This window comes from Lytechinus variegatus, chromosome 3 (genome assembly GCF_018143015.1).
Source record: "Lytechinus variegatus isolate NC3 chromosome 3, Lvar_3.0, whole genome shotgun sequence".
Classification (NCBI taxonomy): Eukaryota; Metazoa; Echinodermata; class Echinoidea; order Temnopleuroida; family Toxopneustidae; genus Lytechinus; species Lytechinus variegatus.
The window spans coordinates 17,749,905-17,770,383 of record NC_054742.1 but is presented as its reverse complement, the minus strand read 5'-3'; the positions used below and the strand labels follow the sequence as shown (position 1 = coordinate 17,770,383).

Sequence of the window (20,479 nt, the reverse complement as noted above, 5' to 3'; positions counted from 1 at the left end):
ATTTACTTCTCAGATCGTATCCTTTCTTCATGAGGAGAAAATCCTCCAAAATACGTCAGATGATACACCGAATGTTATATTGATATAATAAACCGATCTTTACCTCAAATAATGGTTCCTGGCGATAAAAGTCATATTATGAAAATTTCATGACTAGAACTAAAAAATGGCGCTCCTACTCCATTCCGCTGCGCATGCGTGTCTATTCGTATATAAGATATAAAATGACTTCCAAAGCCCATGCGTTTCATAACATTGAATAAATAATCATGATCTACATTATCAAATGCCTTTTTCTGGTCCAAGTTCAATACAGCCAAAGAAATATTATTAGTGTTTGCATAGAACAAAATATCTCTAATGAGATTAATGTTGTCATAAATAGAGCGACCGGGGATACAATAACTTTGGTCTCTTCCAATAACATGATCAATGCATGATTTTAGCCTACGGGCAAGCAGCCTAGCAAAAATTTTATAGTCTGTGTTGAGGAGGGAGACGGGACGCCAATTTGAAATATCAGCGAGGTCTCCTTTTTTGGGGAGTAAAGTAATGACCGCCCTCCTAAAAGAGTGTGGTAAAAATCCAGACTCAAGAGAGGAGGTAAGAACTTCGAGAAAATCATCTTTGAGCATGGGCCAAAAGACATGATAAAATTCAGAGGTAAGTCCATCGATACCAGGAGACTTATTTTTGCCTAGCTGCTTGACAACATTATCAAGTTCTTCTACAGATATTGGATTCTCAAGGTCCTTTGATAAGGACGGATCAAGCGTCTTGATATTTACAAGTAAACTATTGGTGGCGCTCTTGTCAGTTGGCGTTCGAGTGTAAAGAGATTCATAAAATTCCCGAACATGATTTTTTTATCTCAGAAGGGTTCTCCGAAATACGTCCCGAAGAGAGCCGAATCCGGGATATACTTTTTGATAAGGAATTCGTTTTTTCTAAGTTGAAGAAAAACTTGGAGCATGAGTCTCTTTCATTTGTGTATTTAAAGCGAGACCTCACAAGAGCTCCACGTGCTTCATTTTTCAGTAGCGAGTTTAATGCATTTCTATGCTCGTCAAGAGTATTTTTATCTTGTGGGCTAGATTCTTTTGCGCTCTGAAGTTTATCAATCTCTTTGTTAATTTCTATGAGAGCTTGTCTTTTCCTTTGTACTAATTTTTTACTATATATTTGAGTAATTGATTTAATATGAACCTTGCCGAAATCCCACCAAGATGCAAGATTCGGGAAGTCATTTTTTTCTTTCTGCCAATCTGACCAAAAAAGACGAATAATGTCAATGTAACTTTCGTCTTCTAAAAGAGTGTTATTGAAAATCCAATATGCACTTTTTCCTTTAGCTCGTATTGGGAATTTCAAAGTTAGAGAAACTGCAGAGTTGTCAGATAAGGAACAAGGTATAATTTCACACATATGAATACAAGAAACTAGACACGATGGTACATAAAATCGATCTAATCTAGATTTTGAAAAGCCCTGTGCACTGGCAGGATTGTGCCGTTGCCAGGTGAATTCCTTTTCATTTGGATTTAGAAAACGCCATGCATCGCAAAGAGAAGATTTATTCAGAACATTTTGTAAGGCCGTAACAAGTTTAGGTCTGCGCTCTGTGAGCGTGCACAAACGATCAATCGCAGGATTTTCAGTGCAATTAAAATCACCCACAATCACAATATTATCTTCGCAACAGGTGGAGATATGACAATTAAGGGCATTAATAGCTTTAATTGCCCTTTCATCAGATTGAGGAATAAGTGTGTTGTATACATGATAAATACAGTTATTATGGCAGAGCTTATTATACAATATATAACCATCAAAAACAATAAAAGTAGATAAAATATCAACTTGAGAATTATTGACCAAAGTTGTCACTCCTGACCCTCGAGTAATACCGGGTGAGCAAAAAGGTTTATGGGACCAGTTGCTCCAGCAAGGGTTGCTATCTTTAAGGTGGTAAGTTTCCTGTAAAAATACAACGAGAGGGTTGCATGCAATTTGCTCAACATAAACTCGGAAGGAGGCGTTTTGAGTTTGGGAGGAGCATCCTCCGGGGTTGAGGGTCAGCATTGACAGTGCCATTAAGGCTATAACAACTTGAGCGTACGTAATGAATGGAGAGAATGTAAAAAGGAATTAGCTCTCCAGAGTGCTGATCAATTTGTATATCCTCTGCTGCATGTTACGTTTAACAAGGGGGCTGTTTTTCAGGGGCTTTAATTGTTTAACTAGCCCTGGAATATTTGATGTATATTTCCGTGCAATCTGGGCAGGCTTTTTCCGCCCTTTCACGTTTGACAGAAATTTCACAATTTGGCCTTGGGAGAGGGGGCCTTGAGTCAATGGGAGTGCATCTTCCTTCGGGATGTCTTCATCCGTCTGGGCATCTTCCCATGTCATGGAGTCAGTGTCGGTAGAACAATCTCCAACTGAGGAGGATGGGGTAGGGGGGATATTTGGGGTTTGGGAGTCAAGGACTTGTGTTAATGCTGGAGAGTCTACGGTTTCAGTTTGGGAGGAGGGAGCTTTTCTGGTCACTTTCCGAAGAGGAGAGGTGGCTTTGAGTGTAGTAAGAGTAGTATTGTTTTCGTTTGATTCGGGGGTTAGTTGCTTGCGTTTTGAAACAACTTCGGAGAAAGATCGGACAGGTGATGGGGGAGTTTTCCACACAGGCGAAGGGCACGCAGAAATAGATTTGGGGGGAGAGGACTTGGAGGACACGACTATGGGTGTGGTAGTGGAATTGCTGGACGGCTGAGCAGGTGATGTCAGAGGTGTGTGCAGTGGAGAAGATTGAGGCTTCCTAATGCGCGAGGGGGTGGCTGAGGTGAGAGGGGGCGCACGATCACGAGGTGGTAAACTAGGGAAATCAGAGGATGTGGGTACAGGTGGGGGCATTGTAGTACTTGCCGCTAAGGGGGGAGGTGATGGTGGGATGGGGTCTGAAACCGTAGTGGGAGGTGGGGAGGATCCCCGCTGGCGCACTCTCGTGTCATTTGAAACTGGGGCAGCATTTGTCATTGACTGCTTAGTATTTGTGCTTGTTTGGGGTTTCTTACAATTGCGAGAAATATGACCAAATTCACCACAGTTAAAACATCTAACTGATTCAGTTGAAATAAATACACGACAGTTCATACCAGAAAACACAAAATTAATGTTATCTGGAAGTGTTGTGTTAGGTTTCACTAACACTTGAACGTGCCTTCGAAAACTCATAATATGGTTTAGGCGCTTGTCTTTAAATCCTAAAGGTATTGGTTTGCAGTCGGACACAATTTTGCAAAAAGGTGCTAGATTTTCAATCAAGACAGAATTCGGTAGTTCTGGATATACATTAGATAAAATGACTCGAGTAGTGGGCCGTACAAGGGGGGTTAGTTCAAAAAAGGCCCCCTCATACTCAAGGCCTTGTTGGACAGCATTGATAACAGCTTAATTTGGATTTTAGATACACAGCTATGCGGCCATTAGAGATGCGAGAGGCAGATATTACGTCATTAGCGGGTATAGTTGTAGTAAAGGCATTGATATAAGATTGTATCGTTACATTTTCAACCCTTCAATAGCTTGAAAGCTTACACCATTGTGACGGGTGACATTTTTGAAATGTCCTACATTGTTCAACAAAGGGCCAGCTGCACTTGTGGTACGCTGGCCCTGTACACTACGTTGGTTTGCTTGACTGGCCATGTATATGGCACGCTCATAGGGAAACAATTAAATATATATTTCACTTGAAAAAAAATGTTTCTCTTCCACTAAACCATTTCACTTTTAAAAATTGTATTCCACTTTTGATATAAAAAAATATATATTTCACTTTTCAAAAAAAGTATATTTCACTTTTCAAAAAAATATATTTCACTTTTCAAAAAATATATTTCATTTTTCAAAAAAATATATTTCACTTTTCAAAAAAATATATTTCACTTTTCCAAAAAAATATGTTTCACTTTTCCAAAAAATTCATTTCACTTTTCAAAATTTTTTTTTTTTTTTCGACGAAGAATCATTCCAATTGTTACATTTTAATTTTGAGAGAAATCAAATCCTTTCACTTTTTATATACAAATCTATATATCTGTCTCTTTATCTATCTCTATCTATCTATATCTATCTACATCTAACTATCTATTATTCAGGGGCCGCGGAACGGTTTTCACAGTGGGGAGGGGAACATGCAAAAAATCACAATCATATGGTCATTTTTACGTTTTTGTACACGGTTTCGGAAAAAAGTGGGGGGAGGGCTGAAGCCCCCCTCCCCCAGTTTTCGCGCCCCCTGTTTATATATCTATCTATCTTCTATTAATCTATCCACCTATCATTTATCTCTCCAGCCATCTATCTATTTATCTATCTTTGTTATATGTATCTGTTTGAATATGTATGTCTGTTTGTCTATTTATCTTTCATACTTATATCCACTCATTTGTTTAAATAATTATGTATGTTTATCTCTGTATCTACGACAGACCATCTAATTCGTCCGCACGACGTATTAAAATCTAATTTCACTTGTTACATATTAAATCTGAGATAAAACAAATCCTTTCACTTTTGTTGGATAACACGTACGGCTGCAGTACTTAGACCGTAAGTAAATTTCGTTCTTCACGTAAATATCCATTCCTCTCGCTACGAAAAACATTTCACTCATGTTGCAAATTCATTTCACTCAATTGCAAAAAAATACGTTCCTCTTTTTTCTCGGCCTGTAGGCGGCGCACACCATTGTTGGTGGGACGAGGACAATGCACCGCGAGGTGGGCCCATAAACACAAATCGTAAAGTTTGAATTTATCGCTGATTATACACAGCTGCCAGGGCAATCAGCTGTTGCATTCGGCCCTACGATCAATCACTAACCTTAGCACGGTCTGGCAATGCGTTTTGTAGGCATGAGGCATGAATACTTTATACATACACTATCTGCGGAGCTGGATGGTCAAGGTAGAAGTGTTGAAATTTCCCTTTTCTCCCTTCCGTCTGTCTTTTACTTCATTGACATACGATGGTCATAATGATTGATGAAATGAAGCTTACAAAAAGCTACATTTCACTGGTCAACTCACTTGTACCTACACTGCAAAACCAAATTCTCTCCATTTTGTCCGAGACATGATAAGGGGGGGGGGGTCACCATCTTTAGAACAGACATAAAAAGTGAGTATTCGGGACTGAAGTTGGATGATGACGTCATCGCTCAGCCCGAAAAAGTTGGTGTTGGCCATAGAGATACTTATAACGCGTAATTAGTATACATCTCTGTGGTGTTAGCCGAGAATGGCCATGATGTCATTACCCTACTTCAGTCCCGTATACTCACTTTTTATGTCTGTTCTAAGAATGGTGACCCCCATTCATGTCTCATACAAAATGGAGAGAATTTGGTTTTGCAGTGCAGGTACAAGCGAGTTGACCAGTGAAATGTAGCTTTTTGTAAGCTTCATTTCATCAATCATTATGACCATCGTATGTCAATGAAGTAAAAGACAGACGAAAGGGAGAAAAGGGAAATTTCAACACTTCTACCTTGACCATCCAGCTCCGTAGATAGTGTATGTATAAAGTATTCATGCCTCATGCCTACAAAACGCATTGCCAGACCGTGCTAAGGTTAGTGATTGATCGTAGGGCCGAATGCAACAGCTGATTGCCCTGGCAGCTGTGTATTATCAGCGACAAATTCAAACTTCACGATTTGTGTTTATGGGCCCACCTCGTGGTGCATTGTCCTCGTCCCACCAACAATGGTGTGCGCCGCCTACAGGCCGAGAAAAAAGAGGAACGTATTTTTTTGCAATTGAGTGAAATGAATCTTACTACTCTCTTTTCAGTGTTTTCGACAAATGGCTCCAACTTATCTGTCAGAGTTACTTGTAAAATATGAACCTGTTCGAAATCTTAGATCACTTCATAAGGATTTATATAACGTACCGATTGTTAAGACAAAGTTTTATGGTGAACGGGGGTTTGCGCATGCTGCGCCGGAACTCTGGAATAGCATCCCACAAAATTTAAGGCAAGTTGACACAATTGGGCAATTTAAAACTGCATTGAAAACATATTTATTTAACTGAAAAGAATATTGCCAAAGCATTACCAGCAGCTTACCCCTCATCTTTCTTTTTCTTCTAAAGCGCATTGAGACCTTTGTAAGGTGTAATGCGCTATACAAAAGCTGTTCTATTATTATTATTATTATTATGAATTTGCAACATGAGTGAAATGTTTTTCGTAGCGAGAGGAATGGATATTTACGTGAAGAACGAAATTTACTTACGGTCTCAGTACTGCAGCCGTACGTGTTATCCAACAAAAGTGAAAGGATTTGTTTTATCTCAGATTTAATATGTAACAAGTGAAATTAGATTTTAATTCGTCGTGCGGACGAATTAGATGGTCTGTCGTAGATACAGAGATAAACATACATAATTATTTAAACAAATGAGTGGATATAAGTATGAAAGATAAATAGACAAACAGACATACATATTCAAACAGATACATATAACAAAGATAGATAAATAGATAGATGGCTGGAGAGATAAATGATAGGTGGATAGATTAATAGAAGATAGATAGATATATTAACAGGGGGCGCGAAAACTGGGGGAGGGGGGCTTCAGCCCTCCCCCCACTTTTTTCCGAAACCGTGTACAAAAACGTAAAAATGACCATATGATTGTGATTTTTTGCATGGTCCCCCCCCCACTCTGAAAACCGTTCCGCGGCCCCTGAATAATAGATAGTTAGATGTAGATAGATATAGATAGATAGATAGAGATAGATAGATAAAGAGACAGATATATAGATTTGTATATAAAAAGTGAAAGGATTTGATTTCTCTCAAAATTAAAATGTAACAATTGGAATGATTCTTCGTCGAAAAAAAAAAAAAAATTTGAAAAGTGAAATGAATTTTTTGGAAAAGTGAAACATATTTTTTTGGAAAAGTGAAATATATTTTTTTGAAAAGTGAAATATATTTTTTTGAAAAGTGAAATATATTTTTTTGAAAAGTGAAATATATCTTTTTGAAAAGTGAAATATATTTTTTTGAAAAGTGAAATATATTTTTTTTGATAAGTGAAATATATTTTTTTGAAAAATGAAATATATTTTTTGAAAAGTGAAATATATTTTTTTGAAAAGTGAAATATACTTTTTTTGAAAAGTGAAATATATATTTTTTTATATCAAAAGTGGAATACCATTTTTAAAAGTGAAATGGTTTAGTGGAAGAGAAACATATTTTTTTCAAGTGAAATATATATTTAATTGTTTCCCTATGAGCGTGCCATACATGTACGAACCAGTCTAGAAACCTTACAAAAACTAACAGAAAATGTGCTTAAAAACACTAAAATTGGTGAACCTGACGAAGGAGGATCGAGTCTATATTAATCTATAATCTAACACAATTTCAATGGTACAATAATCAAGGACCAAATGGTCATATAAATCAGTGAAAAATCAGAAAAACTGGAGCTCGAAAAAAAACACACAACTACCTCACGAAAGAAAGAAAGAAAGAAAGAAAGAGAGAGAGAAAGAAAGAAAGAAAGAAAGAAAGAAAGAAAGAAAGGAAGGAAGACTTTTTTTACTTTTTAAATGAAAACTTTGTTTACAAATTATAACAAAAGTCAAGTATACAATAAAAGAATAGTTCGACATAAACATTCAAGTGAAATCAGGTTGATTACAAACACAGAGTGAAACCAAACGTTATATGAGCCATGCAATACTGCCCTCGTTAATTTTAAAAAGTAATCTATTCATACACCATTTACGTAAAAAGGCATCGATATTGGAACATAATTTGTAATAAGTAAATTCATATAGTATTCTGTTTTTGAGACGGTACGCGTGTAACCAAATAATAAGTGGATCGGTGAAATTTGAGGTTCGGTACATAAAATAAATAGTACTTTTTAAACTAATAATAAGAAAATTAGCAAGGCGGATAACCTTTCTGTCACGCCCTCTGGCATGCGGAATGAGAGCTCATCAGTATATAAGTCAAACTTAAGTTTGAGAGAGGGGAGGAGATTGTTCAACAGTCTACGAAGAAGATTGAGAGAGGGTTGGATTTCTTTACCCTCAATGAACAGATGTTGAATGTTTCCTTGTTCTCCGCACCATCCGCAAAAAGACGAAATGTCTGTATTAAGATGATGAAGTATGGTGAGCGACGGTAATATATTGTGAAGGAGTCTGTATTGAATATCAGCCTCTTTTTTAGGTGTTGGTAATTGATAAATAGATAGCCAGTTCACTTTTGTAGATGGATCGAGAAATCCAGTATTATGCCAATGTGAGCTTGATGAGATCCCGGGATCTATAGTTCTTTCCTGTAGATTCTGTAGATAGCTTTAGAAGAAGCAGTGAGTCCATTTTCGGAAGAAGCCAGAGTGATGTCCGGGGCGGATCCAGCTTTCGCCAATAGGGGAGGGGGGCCGAAAATATTTTCATCAACATTTTTCTCGATTGACCGCTGTAATCTGATTTATTTTGTTGGTTTTTCTAGGGGTAGTCCTAATTTCCATTTCAATATCCATTTATGCTCTATATTATACTCTATATTATACTGTTATTGGTTTTTTTTACGAAGTAAGAATGCCCTTCTGTAAAATTGTATTTGATTTGTATTGTTTTATATTACTTTGTATTATGTTTTGAATGGAAATGAAATAAAAGAATTGAAATTGAATATTGAAAAAAAAAATTAAAGACTAAAGTTTTAAGTGTATGTTGTTTTATTGTTATAAACAAGATAAGGTATCTCATGTGGTCTTAACATATAATGCGAGCGCGAAGCGCGAGCTCAAATTCTTTGATATTTTTTGTCCTTAGACCTGAAGATTCTAAGGAGATTTTATAACCATGAAAAAAGCTAAGTATCCAGCTCAACAATGCGAGCGCGTAGCGCGAGCCGAAATTTTACTATAACAACGTAAAAAGGGACTCAATTAGGACTGTTTTTTAGTGATTAATGAAGAGGATAAAAGTATCACCAATTAAATAATGAGAGTATATTATGATATTCCGATTTGAAAACTGGACAGTCTAAGTGCGTTTTTATTCAAATAAAGAACAAGCTGTGTGTCTCAAACTATTAAATGCGAGCGCGAAGCACGAGCTTAATTTTTTGATATACTGACATGATAAAGAAGCATTTTGACAAAATTTGGTAAGAATTTCCAAAGAGGATAGGTAACTCACAAATCAAACAAAATTTTGATACATATAAACAATTTGTGTAAATCAAACAAAATAATGAAAGCTTCGGATGTGCGAGCTAAAATATTGTGTGAAAATTGATTTCAGAACTGGATATATAAGTGCAATTTAATCCTCTTGAATGGGATTCATTACACAGGCAACATGAGCGCGAAGCGCGAGCGAAAATTTTGATATAAAGTATATTTTCCAATTCTTCCCCTCACCTTTTTTTTGTTTCCTTTCGGGGTCGGACCGGCCGTTAAGAGGCTGTAAATTACACATCATGGGTACGAAATACTCTTTCTTACTATTCTTTCTGTTTTTTATACTTTCAAGTTAAAGAGTACACTTTTTTCTGCAGGTTGTCAAAAAATAGGGGGGCCGGGGCCAGCTCGGCCCCCTCCTGGATCCGCGCCTGGATGTTGATCGGAGTAACTGGAGCAGACAATAGATCAGAGTATTTGTGTTGACAGCCTGAGTCGTTAAAATAATATTATGTAGGGAAAACTTGAGAGTGCAGTTCGAATGAGTAATGTTTCACGTTCGATGAGACGCGATGATGGTTGTCGAAGTCATCCTGGAAAGTTCTTTTGGAGACAGCTACTCTCAATCCAAAGACCAGTTGAGTGGTTTATCAAATGGCGAAGTTGTTTCACTCCGCATGCCATCAGGCGTGTCGGAAAAAAATTATCGACATCAATTGCATCAATAATATGAAAACTACGTACTTAAGGGCATGTTAATTGCATGGCTGAAAGAGAGGGATTGTGTCACAATTCAAGCTCCAGATGTCAACCAAGCTCGCAAAACTTCACTACAGTAAACTGGAAGACTTGTGTAAAATTTAGGATCAATTCTTGTAAAGAACAATTGGTAATCAAAGCCTAATTTACAATACTGTCTCAGAAAATGAGCCATAAAGTGGTTTACTGGATGAGAATTTAAGGAAAGAAATCGTTGAATAATCGAAATTCTATAAGTTAGAACACGAGCTTGGAGACAAGCCAGCCCCAGCCCTCCTTCGTCAGGTTTTTCATACAACACTTCTTTCTTTAACCAGTGCCGCTTATTTAACCAGATAAAGTTCACAATTAAATTCTGAAGTTCGTTTAATATATTTTAAGGAGGAGAAAGAACTGCAATAAGAACATGAAATATTTTTTAATCAGCGAGCTGGTTTGCAATCAATGCCCTGCCTTTAAATGAGAGTGAGTTCGATAAACGAGACCACGAGATGAAAGTCTTATTAAGTCTTTCTTTACAATTAACCCAGTTTTGTTTACAATAATTAAACGTGTTCCCTAAATGAACTCCTAAAAAGGGAGACCTTCACTATTCCAAGAAAAGTTAAGGGGTTTATCATTCCGCCCCCAAGTTTCCAACGGCCGACCCAAAGGCCTTGAGATTTCTTTGTATTTAAACATGCAGCAAACCGAGGCTACACTAAACACATTGTAAGTTTGTTCAACTAATTTGAAACCAGCATCGACTGTGACAAATATCGATACATCATCTGCATATGCAGATACTACACAGCAGGGATATTTAATGCATGTTTTGACACGTTCTCTCTCAGTGAGTTCAAGAGAGGCTCAATGGCGAGAGTATATAGCAACCCTGATAGAGGGCATCCCTGTCGTATTCCTTTCTCAAAGGGGAAGGGAGCTGTCAGGGATCCACACACTTTAATAAGGCTTTCACCCCCTTTATACAAAATTCGTTTATAAGATATAAAATGACTTCCAAAGCCCATGCGTTTCATAACATTGAACAAATAAACGTGATCTACATTATCAAATGCCTTTTTCTGGTCCAAGTTCAATACAGCCAAAGAAATATTATTAGTGTTTGCATAGAACAAAATATTTCTAATGAGATTAATGTTGTCATAAATAGAACGACCGGGGATACAATAACTTTGGTCTCTTCCAATAACATGATCAATGCATGATTTTAGCCTACTGGCAAGCAGCCTAGCAAAAATGTTGTAGTCTGTGTTGAGGAGGGAGACGGGAGGCCAATTTGAAATATCAGCGAGGTCTCCTTTTTTGGGAATAAAATAATGACCCCCCTCCTACAAGAAAGAGTGTGGTAAAAATCCAGATTCAAGAGAGGAGGTAAGAACTTCGAGAAAATCATCTTTCAGGATGGGTAAAAAGACATGATAAAATTCAGAGGTAAGTCCATCGATACCAGGAGACTTATTTTTGCCTAGCATGCTTGACAACATTATCAAGTTCTACTACAGATATTTGATTCTCAAGGTCCTTTGATAAGGACGGATCAAGCGTCTTGATATTTACAAGTAAACTATTGGTGGCGCTCTTGTCAGTTGGCTTTCGAGTGTCGAGAGATTCATAAAAATCCCGAACATGATTTTTTTTATCTCAGAAGGGTTCTCCGAAATAAAGAAAGAAAGAAAGAAAGAAAGGAAGGAAGGAAGAAAGAAAGAAAGAAAGAAAGAAAGAAAAAAAGAAAGAAAGAAAGAAAAAAAGAAAGAAAGAAAAAAAGAAAGAAAGAAAGAAAGAAAGAAAGGAAGGAAGGAAGGAAGGAAGGAAGGAAGAAAGAAAGAAAGAAAGAAAGAAAGAAAAGAAAAGAAAGAAAGAAAGAAAGAAAGAAAGAAAAGGAGGAAAGGGGGAAAGCAAAGGGAAAGGGAAAAAGTGATAAGAAAACAGAAGGAAAACGGGAAAAGGAAGGAGAGAAGAATGTGCATGTGAAAGAAAAAAAAATCACCCTGAAATACTAATACATATTAGTATGATGAGTAGAAGAGGGAAAAACAAGGAATAGCGGGAAATGAAATAATGTATACTGGAATAACCAAAAGGTAAGTTGAAAGGAAAAAATGAATTAGTTCAGGTGCGGTTCTAGACTAAAAATTTATTTATTTTTTTTTTTTTTTTTGGGGGGGTAGGCTTCTGGGCACTACATAAAACAATAATAACTCGCAGTGCGATGAGGCATTATTAACTTGAAAACTGGATGTTTTAGTCCAAAAGGATCTCATTAAAGGTCATGTGCACCTCATGACAATCAATAGAGAAAAATCAGTCAAGCACAATGCTGAAAATTTCATCAAAATCAGATGTAAAATAAGAAAGTTATGACATTTTAAAGTTTCGCTTATTTTTCAAATAATAGTTATTTGCACAATAATTTAGTCACATGCGAACGAGCGCATCGATAATGTCCTTCACTCACTATTTCTTTCTTCTTTTTTGGGGGTTCGAATTAAACATTATTTCACTTTTTGCAGATTCGACAATTTGACTAAACCATAACATGTTAAGCAATGGTAATTCAACATGTTCAGGGAGAAATAAAACTTTGTTTCACAGGACAATAGGGAGAAAATTAGAATATTTCATATAATAAAATACAAAAGAAATAGTGAGCAAGTGATGTCATCAGTTCCCTCATTTGCATACTGACCGGGATGTGCAGATAACTGTTTTGTGATATTAGGCGAAAATTTAAAATGTCATAACTTTATTACTATTTTGATGAAATTTTCAGTGTTATGCTTGTTTGATTTTCCTCTTTTAATTAAAAATCAAAGTTTTTGTTGGGGTGGACTTGTCCTTTAAACAGACAATGCGAACACTAAATAATGAACGCATAGGCCCTCTATCAAATTATGTTTTAAAAAGTTATGAAAAAAATATTTATTTAATATGATATATAATTCGTCCGCCAAAAAAATTGACAAGCCAAAAAAAGGTCTTCAACCACAAATAAAGGATTTCGTACTAGAAAAAAAAATTGACAAGCAGGCCGGGGAGCAGTCTACCCCCTCTGCCCCCCCCCCCCCCCCGATACGCTAATGATAATGTACCATACTCTTCCCCATTACATTCCTCTTCCTTTCTCCCTCTTTCTCATTTTCTACCTTGTTTCTTTTTCTTTTTTTTTGCCAGCCGATGGGGGGGGCGTAGGCCTAGTTACCCCAATAGATTTAAGCAGTGTACCTACCCAGTCATTTTATCGATAGTTAATCCCCGGAGTAAATCTCAGCTCGTGCTTTTGATTTTTTATAATCAAGCTTGCAATAAAAGTAACATTTTAGTGATTTTACCCCCCCCCCCCCAAAAAAAAGGCGATTTGCCCTCGCATTATTTTGTTTAATACTGTACCTTGTAAGGGTTGTAAGGGTTATCACTAGTTGAGATCGCTATGCGCTGGAAGTAATTACAAATACTACCCCTCTTTTTTTTTGGAAAATATAATATATAGATGTTTTTCTTATAGTAAATAGAATAAACAAACATTTGTAAGAGGAATAAAAAAAAATAAAGAGGTCCCACCGAGACTTGAACTCGGATCGCTGGATTCAAAGTCCAGAGTGCTAACCATTACACCATGGGACCCTTGCTGATCGTGGAGGTGAACAAAAACAAATTAAATGTAAGACTATCTTTATGTACGTCTAAACTTGATTTAAAGTTTTGTCATTTATAGACACTATAAATGTCATTTGATTCAAATTCTAGGGAAATCGAATAATGAAATGCAATGGAAATTCTTTTTATGCAGTGTTCACAAAGCCTCACATTCATATTTTAGAGATATAGACATTTATGCTCGCAGCATGCATACGAATTAGATTTAGCTATGGACCTTTACATGTGCATTACCAGGAAATTGCGCTATGTATCATTTGTTGTGCGCGCTCACTCGCGAGCTATGTGCGGACCATATACCGGACCGCTATGTGCACGGTGCTGCACGCATTAAAAACATTAACAGACGTCCGAATACCGGTGATTTTTCAACATTGATACTATTAAAAAACAACATTTTCTTCACAGTTCCATCATTCAATCAACGAAAGTTAAGGTAATATAACGTAGACCTCTTTTATGCTAAATATTCTAATAAAAAAGATATTGAATTTGTGGTTTATTAAGTTTTGAATTGGAGAACTCCATTGAGCTGAATGAATAAGTGCGACAGATCTTTTTGAGTCACTCACAGATTACAGAGAGTCGACAAGGCTGTAGCTGTGCTCAGCAGCTCAGACGTCAGCTACAGCCTACACTCCCTTCAAGGCTTCAGAGCCGAGTACGGTACAGAGAGAGAGCGCAGCAGTTCGATTGTTCTGTCGTGTAGATCTAGATAACATTACATGTACATGTGATCCCGTCGATTTTTCATGTTGATTGTCAATTGCGTTCTTGCTGACAATGGCTGAGGGTGAAACTGAGTGAGCTGAGGTCAGTCAATCAGAGCTAGGCCTTCCAAGTCTCACGCATTATGCGTGAGACTCAAGCATTTTGGACTCTTGTTCATCCCTTGCCCCGGGGACCCCGACACGTCTTCAGACAGTACGTGTTCGGGCTGCCGCAGTAAGTTCATCCCCTCAAATCTCTCTCTCACGCCACTCACACATACTATTACTATTAACCTCATACAATAGATATAGACCGTGTTTGACCCTGGATTTCGATGTAGTCGGCAAACATCGCTTCATTGCTGAAGTAATATTTTACGAAACTCGTTCTCGCTACGCACCGGGGCTCTTGCCGGTAAGTAGCCATGGGGCAACAAATAGGAAATTATTTTAAAATCATAATCATTAAAAAAAAAGCAAATTTCGCTTACCTCGGCCTCGAAAGTGACTTCACTTGTCTCTTCCACGGAAATACAAGGAAGCCCGTTGGTGGCGCTAATAATTTCACAATCTTGATTCAGTATTTCAGCTCCTCTGTAATTTTATAACTGTATCTAAATTCTTTGAATGCGCAATCCTTGTAATTAATTTACTAATTATGGGCATCAATGAATGAAATACCTTCAGAAACGTAATTAAAGATTATTATTGGTGATGATAACACTTATTTGCAATGAATTTAAAAAGATTACTAATAAAAAAAAATGAAAATAATATACGTGCCTGGAAAGAAACCAGCAGTACAAGCTTTAACGAACGTCAATAATACGTATACGGTATCCCAAAGTCTATACAATGAAAAGATTGGACACTTCACGGACTTCGTCGATGCCTTGCGTCGATTTGCGTGTAGAAGTAGTGTAGGTGCCTAGTCTTTCCCTTGTCGTGTCTTTAGGCGAAAATTGATATCTGCGCTGAGCAGATTTCATCTCCGTAAAATCTTCACTAAAGATCTAACCCAGGGAACTCGCGCTCGGGCGGGAGCCCAGGATCTTACGTGCAATTTGGCATACTCACCTGACAAGCGTGAAGTATGGTCAAAATAATTCTCCGAATAAATAGTTAAAACAGAAATCAAGCACTTGCCCTGATTATATGGATGATGGTCTAACGAGTGGCAGTTTTTCTGACATCTTGGCACAGACTGGAACCTCAAAAAACTATAAGTTCTCTCCTACCCCGTTTCGATCGGCCATTTTGTTACAATTCATCACAAAAATGGCCGATCGAGACGGGGTTAGAAGGAGAGAACTTTTCGTTTTTTCTAAAAGTTCCCTCCTACCCCCGTTTCGATCAGCCATTTTGTTACAGTTCAAAACAAAAATTGCCGATCGAGACGGGGGTAGAAGGAGAGAACTTTTCGTTTTTTGAGGTTTCAGTCTGTGCCCAGATGTCAGAAAAACTGCCACTCGTTAGACCATCATCCATATAATCGTGGTAAGTGCTTGATTTCTGTTTTAACTATTTATTCTGAGAATTATTTTGACCATACTTCACGCTTGTCAGGTGAGTATGCCAAATTGCACGTAAGATCCTGGGCGGGCGGGAGTTCCCTGGGTTACTAAAGATCAAGAAAATATACATGTTTTTTAAAAGAAACTTCAAGGAGAAGTCACGGAAGGATCTAAATGACTCGGTAAATGTCATAGCAGAATGTGATATATAAAATTTTAAGTAATAATTTATGTGGGCAAAAGCCCAGCAAACTTTAACTGTGTCGTGTGTGTCGCGTGCATACGACTGATATTCCTTCGCACGCGAGATTCTTTGAACCCATGGGTGTCTCACGCAACTATCACAGCCTATCCCCATATACATTGTACACAATGTCTGTGATCTCACTCAGATTCACAGAAAATCTCACGCATAGCTGGTCTTTGAACTTGGCATCTCTGATCAATGTCAGTGACAGTACATTAGGTCTTACTCTCAATTGATTTTGAGATGAGAGTGACCGAGTGATTTAAAAAAAGACAGTCTCAAACTACAGACCGGGGGGGGGGGGCACTTGGTATAATGCATAGTGGGTATGAGCCGCGGAGGGGACCCCCATTTTTACACTCAAATTTCTGTTCCAGGGCATGGCATGATTCTAAGAAAGCCACTCCGAAGCATAGCATTTTCTTATCGAGAGAAAAGAAGAGAGAAATCCGCTCCAAAGCTTCGGCCTTCGCATATTTTTCATAACGTCTTTCTGGTCGCATATCCCCCACAATGAGCTGCAATTTTGGTGAAAAGCGGCCGCAGAGCGCTGTCCGACTATCGCCTCTGTGCGAGCGCATACACGTATGCCCATTCCATAGCATAGGGATGCACACGCAGGCGACCTGTTCCAAGGACTCTCATTTTCAAGAACATTTGTTGTTCTAAAACCCATTCTGAGAACCCTCCTTTTTACAATAAGTCCACTCCAAGGCCCCCGGTTTTTGTCTCACCTGCATAGCAGAGTGAGACTATAGGCGCCGCTTTTCCGACGGCGGCGGCGTCAACATCAAATCTTAACCCAAGGTTAAGTTTTTGAAATGACATCATTACTTAGAAAGTATATGGACCTAGGTGATGAAACTTGGCCATAAGGTTAATCAAGTATTACTTAACATCCTATTAGAGTTTCATGTCACATGACCAAGGTCAAAGGTCATTTAGGGTCAATGAACTTAGACCATGTTGGGGGAATCAACATCAAAATCTTAACCTGAGGTTAAGTTTTTGAAATGTCATAACTTAGAAAATGTATGGACCTAGTTCATTAAACTGGGACATAAGATTAATCAAGTATCACCAAACATCCTGCATGAGTTTCACGTCACATGACCAAGGTCAAAGGTCATTTAGGGTCAATGAACTTTGGCTGATTTGGGGGTATCTGTTGAATTACAATCAAAACTTTAAAAGTTTTTGGATCTGATTCATGAAACTTGGACATAATAGTAATCAAGTATCACTGAATATCCTGTGCAAGTTTCAGGTCACATGATCAAGGTCAAAGGTCATGTGAGGTCCATGAATTTCGGCCACATTGGTGGTATTTGTTGAATTACCATCCTATTCCTATCTCTGGAAATGTATTGGTCTAGTTCATAAAACATGGAAATAAGAGTAACCAAGTATCACTGAACATCTTGTGCGAGTTATAGTAGTTTTCAAAGTCAGCACTGCTGCTATGTTGAATTGCGTGATGCAGGTGAGACGGCCAGAGGCATTCCAATTGTTGTGTCTCCCACGGCACATGGCTACCACTTTTTTGGTCGAGTACCGGGGGTCAAACTCAAGGTCGAAGTAAAGGCCAAAGGTTTGCCTTGTAAAGGCCAAAGATTTACCTTATAGATTGCTCCAATACATTATTTGATGCATGTTTTGGATTCCTCTCTGAATTTCCTATTAAATGGTACCAGTTTCGTGAAAATTTGTCAACACGTTACGACGCAATTGCCATTGAAGGTCACGCCCATTTTTGTCAAAACAAGGAGAAAAGGGCGGGCTGTAGCGTGAGAACCGATGGACCGATTGGACTAATTTTTTTTTGTTTTGTGCTTGGGCCATGGTGAATTTTATGTGTACCAAATTACAACAAATTCTGAGACGGTCGGGTGCAACCACTGGGTGAATCCAGATGGAATGACCCAATGGCATAACTTCAAAAATAAATGGACCTAGTTCATGAAACTTGGACATAAGGTTAATCAAGTATTACTGAACATTTTGCCTTAGTTTCAAGTCACATGACCAAGGCCAAAGGTCATTTAGGATCAAAGAATTTTGGCAGAGATGGGGGTATTTGTTGAATTACCATCATAACTCTGAAAGTTTAAGGATCTGATTCATGAAACTTGGACTTAAGAGTAATCATGTATCATTGAACATCCTGTGCGAGTTTCAGGTCACATGATCAAGATCAAAGGTCATTTAAGGTCAACGAATATAGGGGTAATCACTGACAAGTTTCAGGTTGCATGATCAAGGTCAAATGTCATTTATTGTCAATGAACATAGTATTGTATCGTTATGTAAATGGTGTTTTTTGTGAATAATTATTTTATACTAGTAGTTTTCAAAATCAGCACTGCTGCTATATTGAATGCAAGTGAGACTGCCAGAGGTGCTCCACTTGTTCAGAATTTTGAGGGCTGTCTTGATCCTTTCGGGGGCCGATCCGCCCTTCATGTATTTTTTGGCAGGAAGTCAGTGTTGGGGAAATTTGCTTGAAGTCGACCTGTGCAAAACTGCATTAGCGCCTTAGACTCTATCTCAGTTCACCAGGGCATGATTTGTTTTGGTTTTATGAGGACATTCTTATTTTCTAGGATGATCCTTGTTTTTGCCTGGACCTACATATACGGCATTCGCCCATTTTGATATCATTGAGCCATAGTGTGTTTTCACTATTGACTCACTCTAGAATTAATCAAATAGAACGTTTCATATTTGAAAATTTGACAATAAAAATGCAAATAATTTTGTTGGTTTTGTTTATTTTCAGAACAATGTCATCAGCATATGAGACTGAAGTTCTAGCTCCAAGGCTACAACCAGCAGACTAGATTAATGCATTTGCAACAGGTTCCTTATAAATGGTAGTTATTCACCATTTAGTTTCCTTGTGATATTACTTCATATCTTGTAATCAGTCATTAACTTTAAAATGCAACTTTATAACTGCACTCTCCGCAAGAGCGATATTTTATACTGAGGATTGATACATTGCTATACTGAAGGCAACTTTTCCAAGAACCTCTGAAAACTTTCCACAGAAATGTCAAACAGACCAAATAGAGGTCCAAACCCTCATGGGTTGAAACTAACTAGCTTAGATCAGATATGGGATGATTTGAGAGCAGGTATTCAACAGGTCTACTCCAGCCAAGCAATGCCCAAGAAACGCTACATGGAGCTGTACTCGTATCCTTTGCTTTCCCCAGCACAAAAATGTTGATTCTGTTGTAGACTATTGTGCATCCATCTACTAGACAAGTTACTCACCTCTCAGAGATGTCATGTAGACTCATTCCCAAAATAATGTTGTGAATTGTGAAAGTATGTAATTCTCTGAGATTGTGATTATGTTTTAAGATGAGCATGATTGAGATCGGGTCATGTTTTGCTACATGAATGTCCGAATGGGCGATAAATCGTTTCAAAGTATTGCAATTACTATACATGTTCTCCCAATCTCATTGTATGTGTACCTATTTCCCTCCTTGCAAGATATATGGTGAAAAATGGTACTCTATCATGCTTTTCAAAAGTACAAATGTTGATGCAAAATTATATTTACACATAGAATGCATTGGAGATAATTTTGCAGGCGAATATTTCAGAGTATTATATGAATGACCATTTGTGGTACAATGATTTAATAATGTGATATCATCCATGCTTACATGTAGGAGATATAAATTGAAATTCCAACCCAACAGTAACTTGAGTTTTATAAATAAAGAAATATTAACAAATATCATTGGAGCTGTCATCAAAATAAGATGCAAAATAAGAAAATATTTATGATTCAGTTTTGTGTCCATGTAATTGATGATGCAAAATAAGTAAGACATCCAGCTAGATGTCTTGCTAGATGTCTTGTCTTTTGCAAGCAACAATGCTACTTTAATACCACTTGCAAAAGTTTAAAGGCGACCGCACACCTTACGACTGGTCTGCGACCTGATTTCAGAATAAAATGTAGTAGAATTTGATGCTAGTATTGAGACGTAAAATATCTTACAGTGTAATGTTCTAAATCATTGTACGAATACCTAAGGCTATGATCAAATCTATGACTATGTTATCATCCTTCTTAGAATGAAAGCAAATTTAATATCTAGTCGTAATGATGTCATAGCAGTCGTAATATTTGTTACAATTTGAAACTAATTTGGCCTTTACTCCAAAATAAGGCTTGCAGTCTTTCTAAATGGTTATAATACTATTCTTTCAATTAATTTTAACCTCAAATAAAATGATAGTCCATTCACATCTTAGGAAAATGGGAAAAATGCGATTTGTTCAAATATCGGATCGCGAACAGTCGTAAGGTGTGCGGTGGCCTTAAGACCACAACTCCATGAG

General features: G+C 37.5%; 2 protein-coding genes and 1 non-coding gene across 3 annotated transcripts in view; 1 reads left to right on the top strand and 2 right to left on the bottom strand.

Moving 5' to 3' along the window:
• Positions 1 to 212: 212 nt before the first annotated feature.
• Positions 213 to 3,560, bottom strand: LOC121412184 (proline-rich receptor-like protein kinase PERK9). Its single transcript, XM_041605088.1, has one exon. It carries the CDS (start codon positions 3,229 to 3,231, stop codon positions 2,149 to 2,151), a length of 1,083 nt encoding a protein of 360 aa, XP_041461022.1. The 5' UTR covers positions 3,232 to 3,560; the 3' UTR covers positions 213 to 2,148.
• A 9,978-nt stretch (positions 3,561 to 13,538) lies between these two features.
• On the bottom strand, positions 13,539 to 13,610 carry TRNAQ-UUG. The gene has a single exon. It is a non-coding gene; the product is annotated as a tRNA-Gln (tRNA).
• A 349-nt stretch (positions 13,611 to 13,959) lies between these two features.
• LOC121410371 (cullin-1-like) overlaps positions 13,960 to 20,479 on the top strand; it is a 30,882-nt gene continuing 24,362 nt past the window's right edge. Inside the window, exons 1-2 of the mRNA XM_041602409.1 lie at positions 13,960 to 14,079; positions 18,894 to 19,312. Of these exons, the coding sequence (XP_041458343.1) occupies positions 19,167 to 19,312 (146 nt within the window). The 5' untranslated portion in view covers positions 13,960 to 14,079; positions 18,894 to 19,166. The remainder of the gene's footprint in view (positions 14,080 to 18,893; positions 19,313 to 20,479) is intronic.

Bases quoted from the DNA above. Each gene is read 5' to 3' on its own strand.
- LOC121412184 (XM_041605088.1), bottom strand. From the start codon at position 3,231: ATGAGTTTTCGAAGGCACGTTCAAGTGTTAGTGAAACCTAACACAACA.